Here is a 19,436-nt window from a genome sequence, read left to right on the forward strand (position 1 = left end):
GGAACCCAGTATGAGCACAAGGATTCTCTCGGCCTTAGTTTAAAGGGGTTTTGAAACATAACCTCCACTGGTTTGTAACTTGAGTTAAATAGAGCATATTTTTAGGTGACTTATAAGCAAGGAGATGCCCAAAGTAAGTAAAAACATAGTTGTGCCTGGTTTTTTTTTTGTTTCTTTTCTTTTAATTTCTATGTGGATAAAACTGCTGAATGATAAAGAAACAGCCACACAATTACAAAGCACATTTTTTAATTGAGGCATTTGATTGCAATGGTAACTCTTTATATTACAAACTACCAATGTTTTTAGCTGAAAACAAGTCTGACATCCTGCACATGAAGACATTTGGACATGGAGGTTTGTGAATATGTTCGAACGCCTGTCATTCTTCTCACAAATATACAATAATCCCCACAAATGACTCAAAAAGGTTCCAGCTGCAAGAATACATTTTAAATACAAATCTTGAAGATCCAGCAATCTTCTAAAACTGGTAAAAAAAAAAAAAAAAAAATTAAAATAGAACAGGAAAATCAACTCTACAAATAGAGACAATCTTCATATGAGTCCAACAGGCCAGGATCTGACACAGATCATAACCTTTTAGCTGCGAGAGTGACCATAAGGATGTGATGGTCACAATGAACCATCAGAGTCAGATCATCTCCCACCTATAAGAAAACAAAAGATCAACAAAGTTCAGACATAATAAACAAACCATGTGTCACATCAGGGAAAATAACCAAAACATTGTAAGACGATAGAAAACCTGCCAACCTCTGAATCCACGTCCACCACCGCCACCTCCTCTTCCTCTGAAGCCTCCTCCACCACGGCCTCCTCCTCCACCACGGCCACCTCCACCTCTGCCTCCTCGAAAACCACCTGAGACAAAAAGAAAGTAAAATTAATCAAACTACTCTTGCATGCATTAGGCTTTTTCCATTTTCAATCTACAAAAGTAAATACTGAGCAAAAACTGAGCAGAATTCCTAAAGAAAAACAAAAATGTCTGTTTTGTTATATATTCTAAACACGTAGCCAGAAGATTAAATTAAAATGAGAATGCCATCTTACCTCCACGACCACCACCCCTTCCTCCACCTCTACCCCCACCTCTGCCTCCTCTTGGAGGCCCCTTTTCTCCTGGTGGCCTCGGGAGGAATCTCTGCAGTGGTAGTAGCTTCATCGGATCTATATAAAACTAAAAGACAACATTTTGGTTAGAAATCTAAGATATTAAATTAGTCACTAGAAAAGTTTAGTGAGACATTTTTGGTACCTTTTGTAGTTTCTTGAATGAAGATGCCTTCATATTTTCAGAAAGTTTTACTGAGAAATACTGCAAAGGTGGGTTAAGGAAGCAACAAGAACACTGACAATGTCAAACAGATCCCCTACACCGGCTCAATCAAAGGTTTAGAGAAAAACAAAGACAATAGAAAGGATACAAAGTCTCTGAGTTGGCCAAATATCTCATCCACTTTTCCAATCTGCTCCTTGTTTTCCAAGTACACTGGGGCATTGAAATAGGGAACCTTGTTTTCCTCTGTTGTGCACTTGCAGACAATGTCATCTTCACATGGATGCATGAACTCTCCCACTGCTGTGAAGGGTGTGAAGACAATGAAACACAGTTAAAGTTTAAGACGTGCAATACCATGACTGACAACCAATTTAAATTTCTGTCTGGTTATAATACATCAGCATATGCTTGACTGCTCTGCAGTTCACTTTATGGGCATCCAGCACAAGGTTTCTGTAAGTCTGAAATTCTTTGGAGGCCGAGGGAATAAATGGGGGTTAAAGGAAGTGACCCAGAATATATGCTAAAACAGAGACTTTGAGGCACTAGAATATAAACATATAAAAACAAAGTTCAAATAAGTTGGAAAAAAATTGTTTTTGAACAGCCCAATGAGTAGAAACACAGATACATCTTTAACAATATTACAATGTGGACTTAAAAATATATTCCATGGCACCCTAACTCCTGGTACAGCATGTCATATTCACATTTTGTGGGATGATCATTAAATATATAAAAGATTGACCTTTTGTCTGTAATGCAGTTTGCATTTAAACACTTACATATTGCTCATATTATTATTACTATTGTTACTACTACTATCACCACTACTATTACTAATATTATATAACATCTTTGCAAATACAATAGTTTTCTGGTGTTTTTGGGACAACTTGGAAACATGTAGTTAAAGTTAATTAACATGAACTGGATCTTGAATGCCTCATGTAGGTGACACACGGTGTATTAATTTCATACTCTTGTCACATAGAATATCTACTGAAGTTCACCATTCACACACACCCAAAGGTCCACCGTTGTTTTAGAGTTGCCTGCTAACACTGACTGGAAATGTATGCTTCAGTGGGCAATGTACATAGCCGCAGACACTGAGAAACCCTATAATGCAACCTACCCTCATAAACTGACATGCACCTCCAGAAACTTAATTACATGTCACATCAACACTGCCCACTACAACCGTGAATGGCCTGTTGAATACCTTTGATTTCTCCTATGCATTTCTGGCTACTTTTTTGATGCAGTGCTAGAATTTGTCAATGACAGAATAACAATGTAAGGATCTGTTAAAGGAATAGAAACCATAATACGGACTCACAATTGGCAGCAAATTCCTAGAGGGAGATTGCCAAAACTATTGGAATGGACACTAGGGTAATGTACAAAGATGTGGAAAAACTAGAGGAACAAATATAAAAATGACAAAGCAAAGAGTGGCAACCCAGAAGGGGGAAAAAAACCTTTCTGGTATTTTTGTTTGTTTCTATCGTGACTGGCACCGCATGTAAACTGCCAGGACTCTACCACAAAGTAATTAACACAGTAAATGCTGGCTTGATAATGTCATCTTACATATGTTACATGGGCTTTACATAGATTCAAGCAAGATGGTGTGTGTGGACATCTGCATGCCTGCCTGTTCTTTTTGTTTGTTTTTGTGACTGCACAGACTAGTTCCTGGTGACTTTTCACCAAACATAGAAGTTTAGCTTCACATGTGTATAAAGAAGCACTCGGTTTAGCGTTTTGTTAGAACTGGGCTTACCAACAACATATTCAGGAGGTCCATAGTCTTGCTGTCTGTTGAAACCCCCTCTTCCACCACCTCGTCCAAATCCTCCACCACCTCTGCCTCCACCGTATCCTCCTCCACCTCGTCCAAATCCTCCACCACCTCTGCCTCCACCGTATCCTCCTCCACCTCGTCCAAATCCTCCACCACCTCGTCCTCCTCCTCCTCTGAACGACATTTTCCTCAAATACTCTGTAAATAAGAAATAACGAAAACACAAAGACGACACAGCTCACGTGATTTCATGCTTGAAGCTAAACACTTATGAATGAATTAGCCTGCCCATGATTCAGGCAAACTATGCCGACTTGGAAGCTCTTTCTTATGCTAGCTGAAGTCGTTAGCTCACGTTAGCATTACTCAGTCATTCAAAGTACGAATATTCATCGGTGTTTTCTAACATAAACCAACACGATACGTAGTCGTTTAAAAACATACACACCGAAAAAGTGCGCAACACTGTTTTTGCACAGACAAAGAAAATTACTCACAAATTTGACCGAGTGGCTAGACTTCAGACCGCCCTGCCGAAATTCCATGCGACTACAACACGTGTGACCGTAACGTGCCGTAAAGGCACCGGGCGGTCTCGGAAAGTGTCGTAAATGCGCTGACGGAGCTAAACCATTGAAGAAAAACTAGAATTAGAAGAGGGTGCAACCTGTCTGCTGTTTGACTCGGTCAGTTCAACCTTACCCACTCAAATGTTGATATAATGTAACTCGCAGCTGTTTTGGTGATAAGTGCAGATTTAATTATTCCTTTATTTAAATTATTTTGTTTAAATACAGGCTGTTTTATATGAAGACAGCATCTGTCAACAATGGCAACAGTTGGAAAGGTAAGAAAAAAGTTGTTTTTAAGCTTTTTTTTTTCTTTTTTACTATTTGTCTTATAAACAGCTACTGTTGCTTTTGGGGGTTCTGCTTTTCATTCGAAAGTTTTCTGTCATGGAGAGTGTTCGTTGTTTGTTTCCATCTGTAACAGCGCCCAAACACAGTCACTCATCCTTGGAAACTTGTTTGTTTTGTTTTGGGTTTTTTTCCCCTTTAGGTGATCACATGCAAGGCAGCTGTTGCGTGGGAGCCCGGGAAGCCTCTTTGTATTGAAGAAGTGGAGGTGGCACCACCTAAAGCTCATGAAGTCCGAATTAAGGTTGGGCACAGCTCAAATTTGTCAGCAATATGACAATACATATGATTTGCATATGATTAATCTTATTTCCTGTTAGTGTGACTGTTAACCACAGACACTTCCACTTCCTGAAACTGTCACATCATTTGGCACATCATTTGGTTTGTACAGGTTGTTGCCACAGGTGTGTGCCACACAGACTGGGAATACCTGTTTGAGACTGGAAAAGGGATGAAATTCAGACCATTCCCTTTGGTACTTGGTCACGAGGCAGCTGGCATAGTGGAGAGCACTGGCCCAGAAGTCACCAGATTCTCCCCGGGTAAAGTGTGCCACAACCAGTCAGATGACATTTGTCTTATTTCTCTTTTTTTTCTTCTCAGACTTACATAATTGTTTTGTTGTTTTCGCAGGGGACAAAGTTATTCCTCTTTTTCTGCCATACTGTGGGGAATGTGAACGCTGTCTAAGTCCAAAAACAAATCATTGCAAGAAAAACTGGTGATTTTATTTCCCCATTTTTGAGACAACCACATTTACTCTATTACTTAAAATGTGTTCACGTAAATACTGTTCTTTGTGGTTTTTAGGACAAATATGCAAGCTGGAGTTTTGGCTGATGGGACTAGCAGGATATCTTGCAAGGGACAGCAGGTTTACCAGTTCCTTGGAGTCAGTTCTTTCTCTCAATACACTGTGGTCCCCGACACCTCGGTTGCAAAGATAAGAAGCGATGCACCGCTAGACAAAGTCTGTCTGCTTGGATGTGGTGTCTCCACTGGTTATGGAGCTGCTATTAATGCAGGCAAGGTTAGAAAACTGAACTCTAAAGGTTCAAACTAATACTCTTAGAACAGATGTGACGAAGCAACAAATTAGAAAAGATATATTGATAAACATGACAATATATAAACAGCCAAGCATATTTTAACCAAAAAAAAAAGAAAAATTAGTGATATTTGTATTTGGAAGTTTTCTGTCTTACAATATGCTGCAAGACTGTAGTCATTTAATATCAACACTAGATGGCAGAAATGACATGAGTGCCTCTAAGTTTTCAGGATAAGGTGTTCATGTCAACTACTTTAATTTGTTACTTTATACAAATTCAAATAATGCAAAGTAGTCCCATAGTGCAATTGTTTACACATTTGTATAACATGTGAAATAAATGTTCCTGTTTTGGCTGCATGTGGAAAGAAATCTGCTTTAAAAATTGCCAAAGTCACTGAGGTGACCCTTTGTGAATAAGGGAGCAGCCAAAAGTAGGTCCACACACATTAACATAAATAAAATGACAAAATCAGGACACTTTTGTACTCATTTACTAAAAAGAAACCAACTAAAAATGAGTGGAAATCCTTGCATGCGTTATTTATTTAGACATAATTTTAATCAAGATTCACAGACCTGATAATATCTCATGTATGCGTTTAAAGGAATGTACTCTAAATGTTATATTTACTGTAAAAAAAACTATCTGTGAAAATGCTGAAATGATCTTTAAGAATTGTTAGTTGACTGGCTTCCAACTTTTGTGCGTTCAGGTTGAAAAAGATTCCTCGTGTGCCGTTTTTGGGCTTGGAGCTGTCGGGCTGGCTGCCGTCATGGGTTGCAAGGTTGCCATGGCGAGAAGGATCATCGGGGTTGACATCAACCCTGACAAGTTTGAGAAAGCCCGACAGTTTGGAGCGACAGACTGTATAAACCCAAGAGATTACAGCAAGCCTATCCAAGAGGTTGTGGTGGAGAAGACGGGTGGAGGTGTGGACTATGCGCTGGAGTGTGTTGGAAGTCCAGCTATCATGGTGGGTGCCTCATTTGAAATTTGGCATGCGATTGTGACAATGCAAATTAAGTCTTGTGACTATAATTGGAATACACTGTACAATGTGTTCCTTGTTAACCTAGATTTGATCTCTTTTGCAAAAGTGACACAAGTGAAACAGTTATATAATGATACAAATACAAAATGATAATTAGCTAAGCAACTGCTTCTGTCACCCTAGAATGCTGCATTTGAGTCCACAAGAGATGCCTGGGGTACTTGCGTCATTGCTGGATGGACAGAGACAGAAGTAATGAGCATTTCAGTTGAAAAGCTTCTCATGGGACGTACCTTAAAGGGCACTTATTTTGGAGGTGAAGTAAAAAAAATTACCATACATATTAGATTATTTAACAGCATTTCATAACGCATCAGCAGGTTTATGGTAACTGGTGTAATTGTGGAATTGAGTGATGAACATAAAATTGAGTGTATCATCCTGAAAAACTGTCCCTAATGTTGCCCTTCAGTGCAAAATCTAATGTTATATTGGAGTAAAAAACCTTACTATTGGATTATTAATATTTAAAATGTGTTAAAAATTATATTACAAATGCTTTGGCATTAGAATTTTATTTTGTAATTTTTTTTAGGTAAAGCATTAAAAACAATCATTGCTTGTTTTCTCTGATCAACATTCCTGAACCTAAATATTATTGAAGTACAATTTAATAACCCAAAGAATAACCCCAAAAAATAGAATCTGTAAAAAGTCTTGAGTTGTGCTCAGTTAACAAATTAAACAATCGATGAATCGTCTAAATTTCTGTCAAAATACCCATCAGTTTTTGGTTCCTGAGTTCAAAACGTATATAAGAAGAAGTTCAGTGAGGACAGACAGTTAGGTATATCCTACATAAACTATATAATCACTTTTACAGTTTGTAACAATACATTTACATATGTTTCATGTACTATGAGCACATCAAACTCACATCTGATGTGCACTGAATTGGCTGTGAATGTGTCCACAAGACAGTCTTACAACAATGCAGTTCATATTACATGAAAACATGTTTACAAGTTGAGCTTGTTAACTTTTTCTAAAGGGTGGAAGAGTGTGAAGGATGTGCCTAAACTGGTGGATGACTACATGAATCACAAGTTGAAACTGGATGAGTTTATTACGGAGAAGCTCCCGCTGGTTCAAATCAATAAGGCCTTTGACCTTTTAAAAAGTGGTAAAAGGTGAGACCTTTCATATGTGTACATAAACAACAACGAAAAAGTCTACTTAGCCATAAATATTGGGGCTGAATTGCTATATAGGGACAGAATTTGTGTATGTAAGAAAAGTATTTTCAAATCTTTAACGTCTGTCTAACATGTTCTGTTTGATTAAACAAATCACTAGATTCAATTTGATTGATCTTTAGAAATAATTTCAGAAACTTATTTCCCAGGACATTAAAATTTAAATACTATTTGGTATAGTGTGTCCTTAATATTTCTATTGATTAAGTATTTGATTACCTTGAGACCTTAAAACATCCAAATATTCACATTGATTAAGCTAGAACAGTGACTTGTGGCTTAAAAAAATGGATAATGTTTGTAGTAATGTCCACTGGATTGATTAATTGTATAAACATTGCAATTCTATTGTAGGATGGATGTTTTGGTTCTGTTGGGAATTGAAACTTCGATATTAATTCTTCTTCTTCTTTTTATTTTCTTAGCATCCGCACTGTCATCAGCCTTCAAGATTCTTAAACAAAGGATAAACCTTTAATGTCTGCTCATAAAATGAAGTATTCTGTCACTTTTATAACATTTTGCGTTGTTTTTGTCATTTTTGTGTTAGTTTGACAATTACAATATTTTCCATGCTCGGCTTTGTAGGAAATGACATGCCACCATCTGCCACTAGATGGCAGTCGTGTAAAAGCTTTGATGTTTAGGTCCACTAAAGGCATCATCTCAATAAAAACAGGTTTTCAGTGTGCAAAGAGTCATTTATTCATGTGGATTTCTGAGATTATTGTTTTTGTTTATCATGATCCATCACACAAAAATGTTTACTTCTTTTTTTTGTAAATTGGTTGTAATTTATAAATATACAGCATCTGCAGGAACATCAGGGCAAATTCTTTTTGTCATGCTTGGAAGCTGCAACGATGGTCATTCTAATCCAGATATCAATGTACAGCAATAGTTGTAATTAAATACCCTTGTATAGAACGTGCTCTAAAAGACACAGGAACCAAGTAGCTGAATCTGTCATAAACCATGAAGAAGCATCTGCTTCATGTGGTCAGGCTTACCAAATTTCGTCCTTGGTAATATTATATATTGATTTAAATGGGAGTCACAGAGAAGGGCTAGAATAACAGTTGTGGGCTGTCAGGACAGAAGACAAAAGGTTGTTTGGGGAATGCCTCCCAGTGAAGAGCTGAAATAGCTGCCGAAGGAATTTGTTTTATTGAAGTTCCATTCAGATCAGATGAATACCCTTGGCACTTACCTCACTTTTCCATCTTTATTTAAAATGGAAAATAAATTGGTATTCTTCCTTCCTTTCCTTCTCCTCTGCCTGTATGCTATCAATCACAGATTATACAATTTAGGTCACCTTCTGTTACTAAAAAACCCTCAAAGTAAAGAATGTTGTCGAGAAATAGAACACATAATAATGCACATAATGCTGCAGTAGAAGGAGATAAGAGGGGAAGATCAAAAGAAATAGGAAGACAAGTTTTGACAGGTGGTTATGTGACTGGGCACTGTCATCTATAAATGTTGGACATGCTCACAGATTTATAAGGCTTTCTTGCGGACATGTGTCCAAATATCTGCCTCATCCATGGGAAAACTATCCAAAGTGACGACCGTAAGTCTCCCACCTCTTTTTTCCCCTCTTTGTTTTTGATCCTTGTAACCTCTGGAATTGTCACAGCATTGTGCACCAGACACAGGGAGGACATGTTATCTGAATTACAACCTCAGCACTGTATGCATTTGAAAAGCCTTAACTGTCCATCTCGTCATATTTTTCACTCATCTGTACAGCTTTTCTGCAGATATTTCTTGGATACAACCTTTTAGCATGAAGAAGCATGGAGTTGAATAGTGATAAGAGATACCAACCCTGATATTTACATGTTTTTTCCCCCCTCTGTTGATTTTCTTTTCGTTTTCTCTTGGTATCATTACTTTCCTGAGACTTTTAGACACGATACTTGAGGTAAATGCCATGGCACAAATAAAGGTATGTCTGGAAAAAAATCAAAACATGCTGCCTTGCCTTTTCACAACATTTAGAGTGGGATCAAGGGATTTCCTCATATTTATTAAGCTATATTTCTGTGTGACAGGATGATGGCACATTATATATGCTAAGAATATAAGAATAGTAGGCAGAAAACAGTCTATGTGGGTTTAAAAAAGAATATGCTATATTGGTCTTTGTTTGTTATTTCATGTAATATGGAAAAGGTTTCTCTGAACATAAAAGAATTAGTAATGGAAATAGAAGGACTCGGTTGAATATTATTTGTCTTGTGGAGTGGCATTGACTCGATGAGATTCGCTGAAAGCAGCAGCCGATGTTTAGCTGTTTGACCCCATCATTTTCACATTCCTGCAACCTGGAATCAAGCTGTATGAATTTTTATGATTACATTTATGTATATTCAAAAAGTAAAAGACATTACTTTAAAAAAGTTTTTTTTTAATTTTAATTTTTAATATTTTTCTTTCTCTGCCTCATTAAGGAGAATAAATAAATAACAAAACTAAAACAATTAAAGATGAAAAAAAGGGTCAGTTTCAGCAACATGGTTACACAATACAGCAACGCAATGCATCTACTGTTAGTAATATTTATTCTTTTACTAGATGTTCTATAATAATTTAATACACATCTAATTTATATTTGGCTTTATCTGTTTTTTGTTCCCGTTTCACATTATGGCTGCTTCATTCACACAATGTCAAACAAGAAAAGTGTCAGGTTTATTTGTTTTTCACTGGCTAACAATTAAGTCTGAGAAAATGTTGGGATTTTTTAATCTATGAGAAATACATTTTCTAGAAGTGTTTCACTTTTCCATTTTTTCAATTCTTAAGGACATTGATGATGTATTCAGTGAACATACAGAAGCAATCATTCTTTATTATATCCATTCTACACACAATATATTTTGATGTGTTTCAGTGGCAAACGCAGTGTTGCAAATATTCAGTGTTAACTACTTTTAATTAGTCTTTATATGTTCTTTTTGCAGTGCGACATTGCAGGGCTTCAGTTCTATACGATACTGATATCACTGTGTTCTCATAAACCTCTTGCACACTTGTTTCGTGTCACTGGAAAATCAAAAAAGTAAAACTAAAATTGATCAGTCAAGAAATTACAATATCCATATCTGTGAGAACTAAACCTGAGACCAAGTAGATATACTGTATAGCCTCAAGGCTATGGAAGAACGGCCCACTTAAGTCACTAAAGACTGCCAGTGTGAGGCCCCTGTTTTATCAGCAAATCCTGGCCATTATACAGCTAATGCCAGGCATTGCCTGTGACATTCCCGGTCTTTCACTGACACGGTTAGCTTTAGCTGCTGTGTTAGTGGAATATACTCAGATTCACTGGAGGACAGCACAATGTGGTACTTAGTGTAGTGGAAGGACAACTGGTTTTCTGCTGCATTAGTGAACTGTGCAGTAACATATCTGGCACGGCACTGTGTGTTGTTTTTTAAGTGAAAAGCCTACTTTATCTAGGTATTATCATTTATTTTTAGAAATTATGGCTGCCATGTGTTGAAGACTTGATAACAGTGCATTTGGCATTATAAAGTGACTGAAATGGATTCAGATACTAGTGTTGTTATAGTAATGTTTTCCATGCAACAGCACTCTAAAAGCAAAAGACATATGACATGGCTAACAAAAGTATATACAAGACTATTACATTTTTCTGTGCTCCTCGTACAATATTAAAATCTATAGTTACATTTCTCAGCGGCATTAGTGTTATACAAAACCTTTAACCCTAATAAGAACTTTATCATGCACCCCTTATTGAGCCATGCATGACCATATGTTTGTGTTTTATAACCTGTGACACTGTTTAATAGTTAAGTTGCAACAAAGAGCAGGATTAGGCAGACCACACATGGCTATTACCAAAGAGACACACAAACACACACATACAGAGATACATGCGTGACAGGTCTAAGCTTTTGTTGTGTTTTGTCTGACAGCAGCAGTAAAGTAGTAATTGAGAGATTAGCTCTAAGGTGCTATCATGGCACTCCTTTGTTTAGTCTCTCCCATAGTGGTCACCCAGCACATCACCAACAGGCATGGGAAGGAGTCATACTCTGGGGTAGTTTGAGTCTAGCTTTTTATAGCTCTTATGACCTAGTATTAAAGACTCTGAGGATACATTTTTTATTATATATTAATTAGATACCATGGCAAAAGTTGAGAATCATAATTTGTGTTCATGCTCTTACCCGTGACTCACTGTCACTTGACTTAAATGTAGTGCCCCAAAAACAGTGGAATAACTTCTGACCCTGTGGGCTTGACAGGACTTATCCATGACAGACTTGAACACAGCCCTATCCCATCTGCCACTTATTCTTTGTTTTAGTATGCTAACTTTGAGTCAACAGAGTATTTTGATGTGGTTATGGCATGGAGGTAGGGGAAATATTTCTCTGAGACCCTGTGTGTTTACCCGGTAATCCCGGAGAAGTTCACAAGCATGAAGAAAGTACTTGGAGATTTACCTTTCTTCCAAACCTGCTCAGTTTACCTCTCCCCTGTTTCCCACAGCCTCATGTGGCTGAGATAATTCCTGGGAGGGTTTGTGAACGTTTTATTTATGTGACCGTAAGAACATAATTGATATGAAATAAGTGGTTGTGTATCTACATGGAACAATTTAAAATGGTCAATATGCTGTAGTAATATGCCTTTAAAGCGAGTTACAATTTTATAACATTTTTTGCAGTTTATTTAAAAGAACTTTGTTCACCTTTTCCCAAGAATATGATGAGATAAAATATTAGGATAAAAAAAATCACGTGAAATAAATTGACTTTAGTGGTAGACAAGCACTCGTTGTTTTTGGCCTTGAAAAATATTCTGGCTCTGATGGCTCCCAAGCTGAACATTGCTTCATAGGAGTTTCAAGGTTGTGGTAAGACAAGAAAAGTCAAGATGAGTGCGGTTGGCCATAGTTAACCTTGCTCTACCACCACGGTGAAGTACATCATTCTGTTTTTCCACTTTTCCTCACAACAACTCACCATTGTTCCAAGTTGAGGCACCCGGATCACGCTTCCTTTTTTTACTGCCTGTCCACAAAAAGACTGGGCCAGTCCCAAAAAACACACACAGTTGATACACTTTTCTTTGGATAGTCATTGTGGTGAACAGAAAAGAAACCTGAAATGATCCATTATAGGTGGCTGGGTTAGATTACTCATACTCAACCATCCCACAGTTTCAATTACACGTGGGCAGCAGCAATTCAACTGAGTAATGCTGAATTCACATATACGTGTATTTAAATATGTACGTACCTGGAAGTCTAAATTATAAAGGCACTTTGTTTTTTGTCTTTAGGAGTCTGCATAGCTGACAAACAGATTCAGCAGTTTTAGATAAATCCATCTCACCGATGTACACAGAAATGTATGTAGTGCTAAAGCAACCGGAAACTAATGCCTCGAGACTTAAGAGAGTTTAACATTTATTTTTTGTATTATACTTTATATTATAGCAGTAATGAAGCAGTGCACAGACAATATTTGAATAATAAATTTAAGACAGTAAGAAATGGTGTTCAAAAGCAGATACAATATTATTTTATTATATTGTAAATTATATGGCCGTGTAACATTCAGATGAACGTCACGACCCAAAGCTTGCGTAATGCACTTTAGTGGGATGAACAATGTTAGTTGTATCACCTATCAATGGTTGCAGTTTAGCAGGAATAAATAGATTGATTTTTGGAGTTTTTTAATATCGAGAGTTTGTGTAAGAGTACTCTAGCATGTGGGCAACAGGAACAAAATTTATAGTGGCATGATAACAATGCTGTTCAAAGAAGGGGTTAGAGACTAACAGTGTAGGTCTTGCAGCAAGTTTTTTTCTTCCTCATTAATAGGCTAGCAAGTAAAGACTTGCTACTGAAAACACAGACTTGCATGTAGACGCAGTTTTTCACTGCATATTGCTTGTAAATGTGATCTCTTCCTAGTGATCTTGAATTAAATCGTGTATGCCTCTGGGAAGTTAGTTTTTAAGAAGGTTCACATTGTAAGGTCAACTTTGCTGTCAGCAAGACACACAGATTTAAACTTAAGCAAAGGATTAACCATCAAATATGTAATCCTAACCGGGGAGGTTTGAACATGGACAGTGTTCTTACAGCCTCACACTGAGAAAGCCAACAGTTCGCTGCGATCAGCTCCCTCTCTTTACCAAAAGTCTCTCAATCGGCCCTCATCTTAGCTGGAGTCTCTGTGTGCTTCATGTTTGCTTATATTTCTTAAATCTCAAAGAACAAACGGGAGCATAGACAGATTAACTTAATATCATCCTTGGAGCTAATACACAAAATATTTAAGTCATCCATGTCCCACGGTATCGACAGCCAAGCCAGGGCTCCACTGCTTGATATAGCACAATGGGCAACATTTCAATCTCCTACCTCTACTGCTCTACGTACAGATACATTAATGCGAAGCGTTATTGGAGAGTCAAATTAAGACTAAAATGTAAAAGTTGATTTTAATCAATAATCTGGCTCCATCTTTGTGGATGGCATGGGAGAACAGGCAAATGACTGGGAATGAGTGCTAAAGCTAATAAGCAGGCCAATGTTAATCTCTTAAACAAACCTCCTTTCTCCCTTTGTGGCTTCCTTTCTTGCATTATAAATAATGTATATTTTGCCAGCAAAACACACACACACACACACACACACCACCAACAACAACCCCCACAATGTCTCTTTTGACTTCTGAGTTGCCGGTAGAGTTCAATCTGGTCTTCAAACAAATCTTATTTTCTGCCCTCCCCCAACCTTATTGGTTTACTTTAATTAGTGATATTGAAAACAGGGGCAAATGAGGAGGGGGTGGTGAAGGAGCAGGGAATTGTGGTGGCGTAAATACTGAAAACAAACAAGAGAGCTGAATGGGAGGATGGCGGCGGGTGCAGTCCCGATGCCGCTGCGCAGACGGAAGAGGACACATGGTGTAAGCAAACACTCGTAATTGCATTAGATTCCCCTGGCACATGGGTAATCTAGCCTTCCCCTGTCCCAGAACACAACAGGACACAGCTACTGCTTCTCTCAATCTCTTTGTCATACTCTCTCCTTTACAAATTATTCATGCAAAACCCACAGAACAGTCACTGATCACTCGGTGGGCATCATAGAGGACTAATTATCATTAAGGACACTGAGGTATGAAGTGTCTGCAAGTGTACGCTCAGAGATTCATTTGCTTTGTTTTTGCATGCATAACTGTGTGTGTGTGTGCGCCCGTGTGGCTGCGCGAGCATGTGTGCATCCCATTAAACAGTTGTCCTGTTTGATATTTCATTCCTCAGCTCACATGTCTTGAGTGTAAGAGCAAACACATTTGCTTGAAAGGGATGTTCTCTGAGCAAACGTGGAAAATCTGGCCTTGATATGGATATCAGTGACAGTCAGTGATTATAGGATGGGATGTTTAGATCTACATTGAAATGCCCAACATACAGAGATGTAATAAAGTGACATACATGGCCTGACATTTTCTACAAAATATGATTTAGCGGTTTTCTTTTTTCATTCATTCTATTGGCTGCCTTTTATTTGAGACAGAAATGCATCTGCTGTAGCTGTAAAAACAATAAGCTCCACTAGGTGGTGATGTGCTTATCTACAAAAACCCAGATCCACACATCCACATTATAAATACTCCAAGCTAATACTATCAAATCTTTTTAAAACATTTGTTTGCCACTGCAAATACACAGAACTTTTTAAAGAGTTAGTACAACAAAAAAAGACCAGATTGCCATGTTTACTTGAATTTAGCTTGTTAATCAAAATATTCTTTGTCTATTATTCAAGCGCTTATGTATTTCTATTTTGACAGAACGCTAGCTTTACATTGATATTTCAGAGATATTCCTCTTGTATTTCTCAGCATTAAATGTCTGCTCTTAACCAGGATACTAAAAGTAACAGCAAAACAAGCTACAAATCCTAAATTGCAAACATTACATGTAAAGCAACAAATGATAACAAGTAAAAGAATCAGCGGCACAGCGTCTAGGCAACCAATAACAAATCTCCCTGCAGAATGAACTCTATTATGTTTAACAGAAAAAGCATAGCTGATCCACTATTAGGGAATGAAACTAGTGCCAGGGAGGCCTAGTCAGGCCACCAGAAACATTAGTGAAAGGGACGGTCGAGGAAAAGTCTCAGATCTCCAATGGTATTTAGCGGATATGTGAGGCTTTGAGGTAAAGCCACAGTGCCAGTGGGTTTAAATTTGTTTGGCCCCAGGGCCAGTGTAACAGAAAATAAACAATGCTTCCCAGTTATTAGGACTTTATTAAGGCACACAAAGTCCCCAGTCAAGGTAGGGTTTATGCTTGACAATTTGGTCGAGTAACAATTCAATTTAAAGGCTTTGAATACGCACCCTAGTCAAAGGTCATTGCATTTGTACATAGAAATTATTATATTTTAACAGAAGGTGCAGAAGTAGTTTTCATACTATGTTAATTCATTAGCAATCAGCAAGGAAAGTCCTTCAGCACAATACAAGATTACTTCATCGTTTAAAAGCTGACTGATTATGTTTGTGTTATTAACTCTGCAGTGCACACAATTAGCTTCTATTGACTGCCCCTATAATCACTATCACTTGGATTAAGACCTACTACCCACACAAAATGCTCCATCTCTAATGACTGACAAACAAACAACCCAGAGAGGCAGGGAGATGCCAAAGGGAACACCCACCAAGTTGCTTTTAAAGTAATATCCACTAAGCCCTGGACACCCCAACAAAGTCCGTCTTGTCTAACCTGACTCCTCACCTGTTTGGAAACAGCCAAATGGCCCAGGGTAATCCCACATCCCCAGGGTACTGGAGGTAGATTTACCCACCCCAGAGCTCTGCCCTGCCCTGACAAGTTAGACTATTGCATGGGCTCTTGGAACACCCACAAACACCATAAAATGTTTGTTTTAGAACATTTAGATTAATCAAAATGATTAATTGTGCCTTCTTTAAGTTTTCAAAATGTGTTTTAAATGCCAGTATCACATAATACAGTTCAAAAAGTACAGAACACCTAAAAGACATGAAAAAAGCATCCAATTTCATGGTTAATGAAGTTAACAGTCTATCTCTATGAGTCGGTATATCTCATTTCTGGGCAAATAGAACATAACTTTGTGTGAAGCATGAAAAATATGACTTTATGGAGATACGGGAAGCCAAGTGATTTTATGGCTCTTGCTCCTTCTGTGTCCTGCTCTGTTAGCACCTAAACCTCATCTCTGGACTCATAAAGAAAGGCGGTTTAATGGTTGAAGAGCACAGTGACAGAGGGATCAGCATTCTGTTTGCTAACTGGGCTGTTTTCAAAGGGAGCCCTAACCCGAGAGTGTTGCCTAATGATCAGTTACAGCATTGCTCTTTGAGATGTGCTCAATATTTGGAGATATTAAGGGAGAGATTTGTCTCTTGTGATTAATTTTTGTTGCCCAAGTTGAAACCTGTAGCTTTGCAGACATGTTCAAAGTAAATTCAACAACATCATCAACAGGGATATCAAGAAATATGACTAGTCTTGCTTGTGTGAAATAAGTTGTTTACAATTTCTGTTTTCTTGTTCATTCAGCAGAGAAGGACGTCCACTAGGGGGAGCAACGTTGCAACAGTAGTTGGTGAGAGAAAAGTACATTCCCTAACTGGGAGACATCATGCAAAGGAGTTCATTGTTAACTGTAATTATAAATTTTATTATTGAAAAGGAAAACATATATTTAATAATATAATGAAAAATCTGTCTTTTGTGTGTAAGGTAGAAAAAAATGTACATATTACACATAAAACTTTATTATGAAATGTAGCACATTTAATGAAAGTTATTATATTGCTATTATACATGTTTTTTATATTGTAAATATACTAAAAGTGCACAAGACTCAGTTAAAATGGACTGTCAAGGTGCTAAAATGACAGCTGCTCCTATCTGTCAACTCTACTACATTAATCCATTAATCATGTGGCTGCAATCAAGCTTTTAAATATGGTCCAAACCTTCGTGTTCACAATTTGTATTAATGCCATGTCTCAGCTGAGATAAGAAATTAGAGAAGCATTAAATGGAGCGAGTTCAATTTGCTACAGTAGAGGTTATTTATCTTGATTAGTATGAAGAAATTGTGGGCTCCTTCATAATTTTTTATTCCTGACAAGCCATTTTGAGAGTTTGTGTGTGTGTTTGTGTTAGTTATTGCATGCCTATAAACACAGCTGAAGCAGAAAATCAGCTCACTACATCTGGACTTTATTTTGCTCATACCATGTGTAGAACTGATTTCCTTCCAAGGATTCTTCCTTTGCACTTTAGTTCATTTGGACATTTTGTTTGTTTTGATTTGAATCCCTAAAATCCCCTTTCACTCAGCTAAGAGTAAAACAACTTATTAACTTAAAAACAATAATTTCCCATGAGCATCTCTGACTGATGCTTTTTGCCAAGATATTTTCTCTCATCCACAATATTTCTTTGAGCCTTAACAGAACAAGGATTTAGTGTCCTCCAATCACATCACTCAGAGGACAAGTTTGAACCCTTACTGCTCTCCAAATAAAAACGGGTGAGTTTGAACTATGAACCAAAACATCTAAGCTTAATTAGAGCAGCCTCACTGCCAAAACTCTTTACGGTGTAACATTTCTGAAACTAAATATTGCATGCATTTGCTTGTCTGCATCAGACATGAATGTGTTTTGTCTTACATCCTTATATGGAAATGTTCTGATTCATTTTAAGTAACAATAAATTGTAATTATCTAATAAAGGGTTAGGGTATCTTTAGATATTTTTTTTATTCTATCACATTTAATGGGAGTTTCATGTACATTTAGAAGTGGCTAAAAGTGGCAGTGGTTCCTTTCTAAGTTAAGACACCTAGCTAAATCTATATGTAAGCATTTTTTTTCTTTTCGATAATCATTTTTTCAAGACACTTTCATGACCTTAAGTGTGGGAAAATGTGGGGAACGTTCTTCTTCTGCATGTATAATATAAATAGTTTTAGCTAATTTTCCTTGCAACACAACATATGTCTACTTAAATAAATAAATCTAAATAAAAATCAAAAATAATAAGTCATAAGTTAAATATAACCATGACAATATAACAAAATATCCACAGAAGCTACCAAAATTATTTTCCCATTTATAATAAGTGAATTATGGAAATAAAATTAGCATATAATATATGAGTTTTAATTGACACTGACTTGTATAGTGCAGTTATGATGCGACTATCAACAATAACATTATAGTACCATAACAATGGTATACATAACATAATAATATATCAGTTTAAATCTGTTCTGTATGGACTATTCTATAACACTGTAGATGAGCTCTTGTGTGCGTCAGCAATTCAAATCAGGTTTAGATCAGGCTTTGAAAGGCTATGACTCAGCTATAGCCATAAGTGAATTATGTCTCTGCCTTATGGGATAGATGTGCTTAAAAAGTATTGCTGAAAATACATCATAAAATGTTATGGCATCGAAGCATGGGTATGAGGAAGACACAGTAAATCTCTGGTCTCCTTTACAGGGCTCATTCTCTTACTATATGACTCCTCTGTTAGGTGGAAGGCAGTGACCTTTGAGCCAGTGCACTGAGATACATTAAAATCTTGGGTTTATCAAAATCATGTCTAATATGAACGATTAAACACCATGTTTGTTCTCCAATAATAAAGCTTAAAACTGAGGGAGCGAGCATCTCTGAAACAAGTGTTTGTTTTTGAGATGAATTTTGTACCAGCACCGAGGAAGCAGATGGATTTAGGGTTGTGTGTTTCAACTTTGTTTCAGGTTAAACCAAGTAGATTACCTTTTTGTCTTTTTTCATTTACAAAAAAGGCCTAACAAAATTGCATTAAAAATCACACAATTTACTAAGCTGAAGTTGATAAGTAGATCAACAACAACTGTCAGGTGAATGAATGGATCTTGGATAAACAATACATGCACAAATCGTTTTAATTTGGTCTAGAAAACAGTAGTGGTTTTAACAAAACTACTTACAAAATGGAAAAAACATGAAGTCAGAATAATT

General features: G+C 37.1%; 2 protein-coding genes across 2 annotated transcripts; one reads left to right on the forward strand and one right to left on the reverse strand.

Moving 5' to 3' along the window:
* Positions 1 to 232: 232 nt before the first annotated feature.
* gar1 (GAR1 homolog, ribonucleoprotein) lies at positions 233 to 3,716 on the reverse strand. The gene is made up of 7 exons (XM_040010362.1): positions 3,614 to 3,716; positions 3,096 to 3,314; positions 1,452 to 1,606; positions 1,283 to 1,342; positions 1,078 to 1,204; positions 778 to 885; positions 233 to 671 (listed from the first exon to the last, which is right to left on the reverse strand). Exons 2-7 carry the CDS (start codon positions 3,298 to 3,300, stop codon positions 661 to 663), a joined length of 666 nt encoding a protein of 221 aa, XP_039866296.1. The 5' UTR covers positions 3,301 to 3,314; positions 3,614 to 3,716; the 3' UTR covers positions 233 to 660.
* On the forward strand, positions 3,716 to 8,039 carry LOC120720619 (alcohol dehydrogenase class-3-like). The gene is made up of 10 exons (XM_040010360.1): positions 3,716 to 3,802; positions 3,914 to 3,963; positions 4,176 to 4,277; positions 4,428 to 4,578; positions 4,670 to 4,757; positions 4,847 to 5,066; positions 5,804 to 6,064; positions 6,266 to 6,398; positions 7,134 to 7,272; positions 7,764 to 8,039. Exons 2-10 carry the CDS (start codon positions 3,946 to 3,948, stop codon positions 7,795 to 7,797), a joined length of 1,146 nt encoding a protein of 381 aa, XP_039866294.1. The 5' UTR covers positions 3,716 to 3,802; positions 3,914 to 3,945; the 3' UTR covers positions 7,798 to 8,039.
* The last annotated feature ends 11,397 nt before the right edge of the window (positions 8,040 to 19,436 follow it).

Source organism: Simochromis diagramma, unplaced genomic scaffold, assembly GCF_900408965.1.
Source record: "Simochromis diagramma unplaced genomic scaffold, fSimDia1.1 OVJJ01000585.1, whole genome shotgun sequence".
In the NCBI taxonomy this organism is placed as follows: domain Eukaryota; kingdom Metazoa; phylum Chordata; class Actinopteri; order Cichliformes; family Cichlidae; genus Simochromis; species Simochromis diagramma.